We start from the raw sequence: 10,033 nt of genomic DNA on the forward strand, positions 1-10,033 counted from the left end.
TAGAGGGGAGCTTCCCAAAACCCTGATGGGCCCTGCTCTGTGTGTGACATGGGGGAGCTCCCCAACCCCCTGATTGGCCCTGATCTGTGTGTGACAGGTGGCAGCGCCCCAACCCCCTGATTGGCCCTGCTCTGTGTGTGACAGGGGGTGGCACCACAACCTCCCCATCGACTCTGCCTTGAGTGTGACAGGGGGCGGTGCCCCAACCCCCCAATCGGCCCTACCCTGAGTGTGACTGAGGGTGGCATCGCAACCTCCCAATCCCTACTCTGTGTATGACACAGGGCGGTGCCCCAACTCCCCAATCGGCCCTGCTCTGAGCCCGACCAGGGGCTGCACCTAGGGGTTGGGCCTGCCCTCTGCCACCCGGGAGCAGGCCTAAGCCAGCAGGTTGTTATCTCCCAAGGGGTCCCAGACTTCGAGAGGGCACAGGCCGGGTTGAGGGAGCTCCCCCTACCCCCACCCCCCCGAGTGCACAAATTTTTGTGTACTGGGCCTCTAGTTCATATATAATGGAATAAGAAAGTAACGTTTATCCAAAATCATTTTATGGCCTGGCCAGTGTTGCTCAGTGGTTGAGCATCGACCTATGAACAAGGAGGTCACAGTTCAATTCCTGACCAGAGCACATGCCCAGGCTTCAGGCTTGATCCCCAGTGGGTGGGAATGCAAGAGGCAGCTGATCAATGATTCCCTCTCGTCATTGATGTTTCTATCTTTCTCCCTCTCCCTTCCTCTCTGAAATCAATAAAAAAAATTTTCAAAGAATCATTTTATGGCCTTGGTCAGTATGCTCCATGGTTAGAGCATCGGTCCTAGCACCAAAGGGTCAAGGGTTCAATTCCAGATCAAGGGCACACACCTGGGTTGCAGGTTAGATTTCCCAGCTCCTGCAAGGGCCAACCAATCAATGTCGATTTCTCTCTCCCTCTCCCTCTCTCTCTTTCTCTCTCTCCCCCTCCTTCCCTCTCTCTCTTTTCCTCCTTTCCTTCATCCCTCCCTCCCTTACACTCCCTAAAAATCAATGGAAAAAATATCCTCAGGTGAGGATTAACAAAAATAAAAAATCATTTTATGGGTTTTTATTACTTTATAATTGATTACTAGAAAGTTAGAATAAAATTAAGTAAATTCAATAAGCAACATAAGTCATTTTGATATGTGGTACATCAACTTACTATTATATGATCAATTTTGGCAAAATTGAATGATTCCAACTCAAAGATTATTTTAATAACTATAATAAAGCTGTGTATATAGTGAAAATATGTACAGTGTTATGGGAATACAGATGGAGTGAACCATATATTTCTAGAATAAGCTTGCATTATAACTAGTATGCACATATTTAAATAAACAATATGTACTATTTAGTTTTACCAAAGACTTTAGGCATATCTACATTAATAAAAGAGAAACATGTAAATTGGTGTCACTCTGATATGCTCACCAGCCAATCGGATTAGTATGCAAATTAACCCAACAAAGATGGCAGTTAATTTGCATACATAGGTGCCCAGCAGCCTGGGTCCCAGGAACATCATCAGCACCCAGGTCACTCCAAGGTAGGCCCCGTGTGGGCCCTGAGCAGCGTAGGAAGGGCCTGAGCCAGGGGGCTCCTGGGCAGGGGCAGAGCCGGCCATCAGAGCTGCAGGGGGTCCCTGCCCAAGCCTAAAGCCTCAGCCAGAGGCGTCAGGCCTGGGCGGGGGCAGAGCCAGCAATCGGAGGGTGATGGGGGTCGATGCCTCTGGCCAAGGCAGCGGGCCTGGGCGGGGGGCCGAGCTGGCGATCGGTGTGAACTACAGAGGAAACACCTTTTCTGACCGCTCATTGGCTAAGCTCCCTGTATGCCACTGGTAATATTCTTAGTACCTGGGGTAATAAGAATCCAAAAAGGTGATCTAGGGTTTTTCACCACACTCCTGGAGAAAAAAACAAAGGTCCGCTGCTGGAGGGCTAAGAAATGTCATATCCTATGAAAGACACATCTTGAAAATGCCTAAAGAAAGTTGTCATTTTTTCATGGTGAAGGGACTGGAGTCCGTGTTGATGAAAAAACCTTGGTGGTTGCAGTGACTGGCAGTGGCTGCAGCAGCGGGGTGATGGGGCTGGTGCCTTTCCCTGATCAGCCTGGTCGCCTCCCACAAAGGGAGGCCAGACTGCGGATTCGGCCCGCTCTCCAAGGGGAGCAGGGAGCGGGCCTAAGCCATCAGTAGGGCATCCCCTGAGGGCTACCAGTATGTGAGAGGGTGCAGGCTGGGCTGAGGAACCCTTCCCCCATCCTCCCAGTGCACGAATTTCATGCACCAGGCCCCTAGTCTATCCATAAGGAAGATGACAGTGAATTAAAAGAGTGTGGTTAGCGCAATGAACTTCTAATTCAAAGATTCCAAGTTTGAGTCCTGGCAGAGTCACTGTCTTTGAATTGTGCACCTGAAACCTATATAATTTTGTTAACCATTGTCACCCCAATTTAAAAAAGGAAAAAAAATATGTTTTTTTAAATAATCATTCAGGAAATACACATGCAATAGTATTCTTTTCTAGCAGCAATCATTTTTGGGAGCCCAATAATATGAACATTGCTTTAAAAAGACCTTAGAACAACATTTTTAGGATTGTTTTCAGATTTCGTATTTAAATTACAAAAGATAACCATTGTCATGTTTCATACTTTACATTTTTCATGTTATTTTTTTTAACCTGAGACAAATACAAATTGGGGGAAAAAAAAGTGATTTTCTCCAGTGCAAAAAAGGAAAAGACCCCCATTCCCTTTTCTCAGAGCATTCTCTTTAGAAAACTTGTAAATATTTTCTCAGCTCCTTTGAGATGTGTATGAATCTTTTTTGTTATTGTTGTTTATTCTCACCCGAGGATGTTTTTTCCATTGATTTTTTAGAGAAAGTGGAAGGAAGAAAGGAAAATGGCAATCGATTGGTTGCCTCCTACCCACACCTCAACTGGAGCCTGGGATTGAACCTAAATCCTGTGTGCATGCCCTTGACAGGGAATCAAAGCTGAAACCCTTTGATGGGAGGGCCACTGCTCTAACCATTGAGCACACCAGCCAGGACTGGATGTGTACGAATCTTTTTGCGTCATTTGTTGAAAAGACTAACTTATCTCCATTGAATATACACCTTTCTCAAAAATCAGTTCACAATATTTGCATGAATTTTTATGTGGGCTTTTCTTTCTGTTCCACTAATCTAAGTATCTATTATTTGGCAAATCTCATGCTGTCTTCATTACACTACCTTCATAATGTCTTGAAATCAAGTAGTGTGTAACCTCCAGCTTTGTGCCTTCTTTTTCAGAATTATTTTGGCTATTCTATTTTTTTTTTTATATTCTGTATAAATTTTAGAATCAGCTTGTTAATATCTATGAAAAAGCTCGCTGGAATTTTCATTTGAGGGAACTGAGATCTTAACAATATTGAGTCTTCTGATCCATAAACATTTATTGGATCTTCTTTTATTAATGTTTTCCAGTTGTCAGCATAGAAAGCCTGCACGTTTGTTAGATTTATACATAAGAACCTCATTATTGGGAGGCTCTGATATAAATTGTATTTGTAAAATTCAAATTCAAATTGTTTATTGTAAGTATATATTAATATGATTCTTTCTTTTACCTTCAATTAACTTTCAATCTGTGACCTTACTAAACTCGCCCATCAAATCAAGATTATCTGATATTTAATGAGATTATCTGAGATTTTCTACAGGAAAAACAAATACACACAGTGAAAAAATATCTAGAAAACTGCCCATAAAATATTAACCAAAATTATTTATAGGTAGTAGGATCCCCAATGATTTAATATTTTTTGGTAAAGTTTTAATGTTCTATTTAACACTGTGTCATCAAATTAATTTATTTCAATAATGCAATAATGAGTATGATACTCATACTAATATACAGGTTTTCATGAAAAGTATCTGACTTAAGTTGACAAACTGGCAAGAAACATTTGCAACACACATGGAAAAAAAATCTAATTTTTTAAACATCTAATAAGCTACTTCAAATTAAGAAAAAGACAAATAACCACTAGAAAAATAAGCAAAGTTTATGAAGAGAAAGCTTCACAGAAAAAGATATATAAATAGACCCTCAACCTCCTTTTTAATTAAAGAAATGCATATTTAAACAATGACTATGCACCATTTCTATCTACTAAATCCTGCTAAAGCGAAGTTCCTGAGGTATGGCAAAACAGGTACTTAGAAACACTGCTGATGAGAATAAACACTGGTACAACCCTTTTGGAGGATAACTCGGCAACAGTAAACTTTTCAAATGTTCATTACCCTTTTGCCACAATTCCACTTCATGGAATTTATCCTACAATGTGTGCACGTGTGTGATAAAACAAATGTAAAAGAAGATCCAAGGTAACATTAGTGGTAATAGTAAAAGACAGGAGCCAATAAAAATTCCATCATTAAGGGATTTGTGAAATAAATTATGGTACAAAATTCATATTGAATATTAAGCAACCATTAAAAGAGTAAAATAAAAAGAGCTCTAAACAAGATTCAAAGAGTAAGCAAGCACAGTGTGCTCCCATTTGAGTTCTCTTAGGAATATATGTATATTCCCCTGGGAATAGAAACAGAAAGTTTCTGGAAATATAAATAAGAAATTACTAAAGGTAGTTATCCCCCAGGAAGAAGGTTGGAGTGATCCTCATTGGAAGGGCCACTCACCTTCACTATATGCACTCTTGTAGAATTCGAACATTTTATTATGAGAATGTGGTACTTTTAAATGTTCTTCTTAAAAGTTGCTTTAACTTATTGTTATGATTTTTTTAAATACTGGGCTTTAAAGTACTCTAGCTATCTAGAAATTCAGTTATGTTGTATTAAGTACAGCAAAAGAGTATCAGAAATCTGAGAAAGTTCAGTGGATAAATGGTTAAATAAAATATACACTAAAACAAAAACATAGTTCTATATTTTTATTGTAAAATATCTATATTAAGTTTATATTAAAAATAACCGTTCTTTCTCTCCTTGTGCACACATGCACAGAGGAAAAGCTATGCCAGGACACAGTGAGTAGGCGGCAACATGCAAGTCAGGAAAAGAGCTCTCACCAGAAAGTGACCTTGATAGCACCTTAATCTTAGACTTCTAGCTTTCAGAACCAGGTCTTCACCATCCTCTGACAGAGCATTCAGCCTCCAATCTCTTCAACTTTATTCTGTCTTCTACATTCCTACCAGAATGATCTTGAAAGCTAGCAAAATTTGCCCAGCCAGCGTGGCTCAGTGGTTGAGCATTATCCTATGAACCAGGAGGTCACGCTTTGATACCGGGTCAGGGCACATGCCCAGGTTACCCACTGGATCCAAAGTGTGGGGTGTGCATGCAGGAGGCAGCCGATCAATGATTCTCTCTCTTCACTGATGCTGCTATCTCTTCCTCTCCCTTCCTCTCTGAAATTTAAAAAAAAAAACGCACTTTTGTAAGAAAAATGACTAAAATCTGCTCCTAAAACATCTATCTGAAAGATTACATGAATAATGATATAGCCCTAGAAAATTTTATAAAATTGTTCTATAACCTGCTAAGGAGTATTTTTTATTTGGGGAAAGATATATATATTGAACATCAAATATAAATTTTTCTTACAAGACCATTTGAAAGAAGCACCAGTAGAAATTGTGACAAATCATTTCCCTTTAGTTCTATTTTCTTAGCCATTATTTAATATTTTTCTAAGTCAGACATCACCCCTCCTCGAATTACCACTTAGTTTTACATTGTGTAATTATGAATAACATGCTGCTTATATTGAAAAGCATTTTCTGTCTAGCACAAAAGCTGTAATTTTCTAGAGTATTGTCACTCATCAGTTCTATTTTGATAATGAGGTAGTAAAGTGGTTTTATGCAACTTCCTGTCTTTCTTACCTGCTATCAGCTTCTCTGTATCAGGTAGCTGTGTGAACTGTCTTCTGTATTCCTCATTCCTGTCTTTATAGGTGGAACTTGAAATCTGTAACAATGAAAAGATTAAATTTTTGTTTAATTATACTCATTAAAGGAACTGCAATGTAGCATCTTAGAAATACATTTTAAATGAAACTTTAAAAATAATATGCTTTTGATACAACATTTTGTATGTCTTTGTATGAAAAACCACATAAATAAACATTTCAAAAAACACCAAAAGGAAGTAAAGGAAGTTACCATCATGATGGAGTGAAGAGTTTGGCAAATCCTCTCTGCAAAAGCAAATTTATAGCTGGGAAAAAAACTGCCAAAAAACAATCACCTCAGTCCTGGCCAGTGTGACTCAGTTGGAGCCTCATCCCGTGCACCAAAGGGTAGAGGGTTCAGTTCCCTGGACACATATGGTGACCAGGGTGTGTGTTCGATCCCCGATCAGTCGTGCAGGAGGCAACCAATTGTGCTATTTCTTTTACATTGATGATTCTCTCTCTCTCTCTCTCTCTCTCTCTCTCTCTCTCTCTCTCTCTCTCTCCCTTTCTCCCTCTCCCTCTCCCCTCCTCTCTCTCTGAAAATCAATGGAAACATACCCCTCACCGTAATGACTAAGAAAAAAAATCACCTCAAATTATTGGAAACTGACCAAATGCATACAATAAACTGAAAAATAATTGTTCATGAAAATCTACTGAACTTGGAAATACTAGTAGTAGAGGTCTGGGGCACTGTTTCATTAGCCAGCTCCCACTACTCTTCCTACCCTATCAGTTAAGTCAGTGTGGTAGTTCTCTGAGGGTAGAGCAGGTTAGGAAAACTATCAGCTTTGCTGAGAGAGTGGACTGAGTTCATTCTGAGTGAAAAGCAGAAAACCTAGGCCCAAAAGTGCAAAGGAAAACTCTGAAGCTATCAAAGTGAATGTAGATTGTAGATCCAATGGGGGCAAGAAACAAGCAGATAGCAGATTAGCAGGGGACTTAACAAAGAGATCTTGGGGGAGAGACAGCCATAAGTAGGCTTGATAAACATTCAATGTATTTCTGGCTGAGCAGGGGCTGCATGGTATGTAGAAGAGATTAGAGAGATCCCAACTATCCACACATTCCTGGTTAGACTCATAATAAGCCTCAGGGGAACATAATAACTGAGGCACACTTGCAAATGGTCTGAACTTTAAATGCTTTCCCCAATTTACACACAAATCTGTCAGCAGAAGGAAAAAAAAACGCCTATTACTGGCTCTATGTATTTGAGCACAGTTTTGACCAATCATTGACTGGCATAAAGGATGACTCCTGGGAAGGCATCTTTAAATAAAAACAATAATAAATAGGGCAGAGACATTTGTTGCCACATGCCACAGGACAAACTGATTTCACAGATTTATTATAGGTAAGTTATTAAACAAAAATCAGCAATGACAAGCTTTAGGGGCAAAGAGGGTGCAATCAGAATCCAGAGTTGCTACAATATATTATCTAAATTGTACAATTATAAAAAAAGTATAAAACATACAAAAGAAAACAGAAAAATGTGGTTCATAATAAGGAAAGAAAAAAGCAAGCAATTGGCTCTTTCAGGGTCCCCAGATACTAGATTTAGCAGACAAAGACATCAAAGCAGTTATTATAAACTAGAGGCCTGGTGCATGAAATTCGTGCATGGGAGCAGGGTGTCCCTCAGTATGGCCTGTACCCTCTCCAATCCGGGACCCTGCCAGTTTAGGCCCGATGCCTGCAGGATTGGGCCTAAACCAGCAGTTGGACATCCCTCTCGCAATCCAGGACTGCTGGCTCCTATCCACTCGCCTGCCTGATTGCCCCTAACCAGTTCTGCCTGCCAGCCTGATTGATGTCCTGATCACCAACAACTGCCCTCCCCTGCCGGCCTGTTCACCTGCAACTGTCCTCCCCTGTTGGCCTGTTTGCCCACAACTGCCCTCCCCTGCCAGCCTGGTCGCACCCAACTGCCCTCCCCTGCTGGCATGTTCACCCACAACTGCCCTCCCCTGCTGGCCTGATCTCCCACAACTGCCCTCCCCTGCCGGCCATCTTGTGGTGGCCATCTTGTGATGACGTTGTGCGAGGGCGTGATGCCACCTTGGCTTGTATTATATAGGACCAGTCTGATCCCCCTAACTGCTCTCCCCTGCCAGCCTGATCCCCCTAACTTCTCTCCTGCAGGCCTGATACCCCTAACTGCTCTCACTTGCTGGCCTGATCACCCCTAACTGCCTCTGCCTCAGCCCCATCAACATGGCTTTGTCCAGAAGGACATCCGGAAGGTCGCCCAGAAGATGTCCGGTCTAATAGCATATTACTTTTTTGTTAGTATAGATATATTCAAAGAACTAAAGAGAACCATGCTTAAAGAATTAAAGGAAAGTATGGCAACAATGACTCAACAAGTAGATAATTTCTACAAATAAATTTTTTAAATATCGTTTTATTGATTTGAGAGAGAAAGGGAGAGGCAAGAGAGATAGCAACATCAATGATGACAGAGAATCATTGATCGGCTGCATCCTGCATGGCCCCTACTGGGAATCTAGCCCAGAACCCAGGCATGTGCCCTGACCAGGAATTGAACTGTGACCTCCTGGTTCATAGGTTAACACTCAACCTCTGAGCCACACTGGCCAGGCAATAAAAAATATTTTTTAATTTTTTTAAATAATATGTTTTTATTGATTTCAGAGAGGAAGGGTGAGGGAGAAAGAGATAGAAATAGCAATGTGAGAGACACACATCAATTGGTTGCCTCCCAACCAGGGCCAGGGGTCAAACCTGAAACCCAGGTATAAGCCTTTGACCAGGAATCAAACCCTCAACCCTTCAGTGCATGGTCCATCGCTCCAACCACTTAGCAACACCAGCCTGGGCTATATTTTTAATCAAAATGAATTAAAATGGTATCCTAAATTATGTTGTACACCTGAAACTAATATAAAATAATATTGAATGCACACTGTAATTGAAATTTAAAAAAAAATTTTTAAATGGTATCCTAAAAAATATTTGGCACATAAAGAGAGAATTAAAAGGGGAAAAGAAGACAAAAAAGATACGAAACATTGAGAAAACAAATAGCAAAATGGCTACTCACGAATACAACCATATTATAACTACATTAAATATAAATGGACTAAACACAGAGACTGACAAACTGGACAAAAATAAACCCAACTATATGCTGTCTACAAAAGACACACCCTAAATCCAAAAGGAGTGGAGGAGCAGGGATGGGCTGCAGGGGCCTTATGGGGGAGGAGGGGGAAATGGGGATATATGTAATACTTTCAACAACAAATAATTATTTTTTAAAATCACAAGCTCTAGCTGGCATGGCGCAGTGGATAGGGTGTTGACCCGTGGACTGAAGGATCACAGGTTCGATTCCAGTCAAGGGCATATGCCTGGGTTGCAGGCTCGATCCCCAGTGGGGGGCATGCAGGAGGCAGCCAATCAATGATTCTTTCTCATCATTGATGTTTCTATCTCTCTCTCTACCTCTCCCTTCCTCTCTGAAATCAATAAAAATATATTTTAAACACACACACAAAAGTGAAAGAATGGAAAAAGATATACCATACAAACAATAACCCTAAGAGAATATGAGTGACTATATTACTATATGCTGAAATAGACTTTAAGACAAAAAAATTAATAGACACTAAGATACTTTTAATAATTAAAAGATCAATATATGAGAAAGATACATCAATTTTAAATGTATATATAACAAACAGCAAAGCCCCAAAAATTAGGAAGCAAAAACTGACAACACAATTGGAAAACAGACCATTCAACATAAGTTAGATATACTATTAAGCCATTCTCAATAACTGATAGAATGACTGGACAGAAAGCCAGCAAGGATATAGAAGACTTTAACAACAGTATCTAGCCATTTACAACAGCTATGTAGAAGGCATTATACTAAGTGAAATAAGCCACACAAGGAAAGACAAGCACTAGGTAGTATTAGTTTACCATGGAACCTAAATAAAAAGAGAAACCCATAGAAACAAAGTAGAAAGTGGTTGCCAGGGGCTTGGGAGTAAAAATT

At 40.3% G+C, this 10,033-nt stretch overlaps 1 protein-coding gene across 1 annotated transcript in view; it reads right to left on the minus strand.

Moving 5' to 3' along the window:
• GRAMD1C (GRAM domain containing 1C) overlaps window positions 1-10,033 on the minus strand; it is an 81,072-nt gene that overhangs the window by 60,118 nt on the left and 10,921 nt on the right. The window contains exon 3 of the mRNA XM_015570393.1: window positions 5,930-6,014. Coding sequence (XP_015425879.1) covers window positions 5,930-6,014 — 85 coding nt within the window. The remainder of the gene's footprint in view (window positions 1-5,929; window positions 6,015-10,033) is intronic.

Source organism: Myotis davidii, unplaced genomic scaffold (assembly GCF_000327345.1).
Source record: "Myotis davidii unplaced genomic scaffold, ASM32734v1 scaffold201, whole genome shotgun sequence".
In the NCBI taxonomy this organism is placed as follows: Eukaryota; Metazoa; Chordata; class Mammalia; order Chiroptera; family Vespertilionidae; genus Myotis; species Myotis davidii.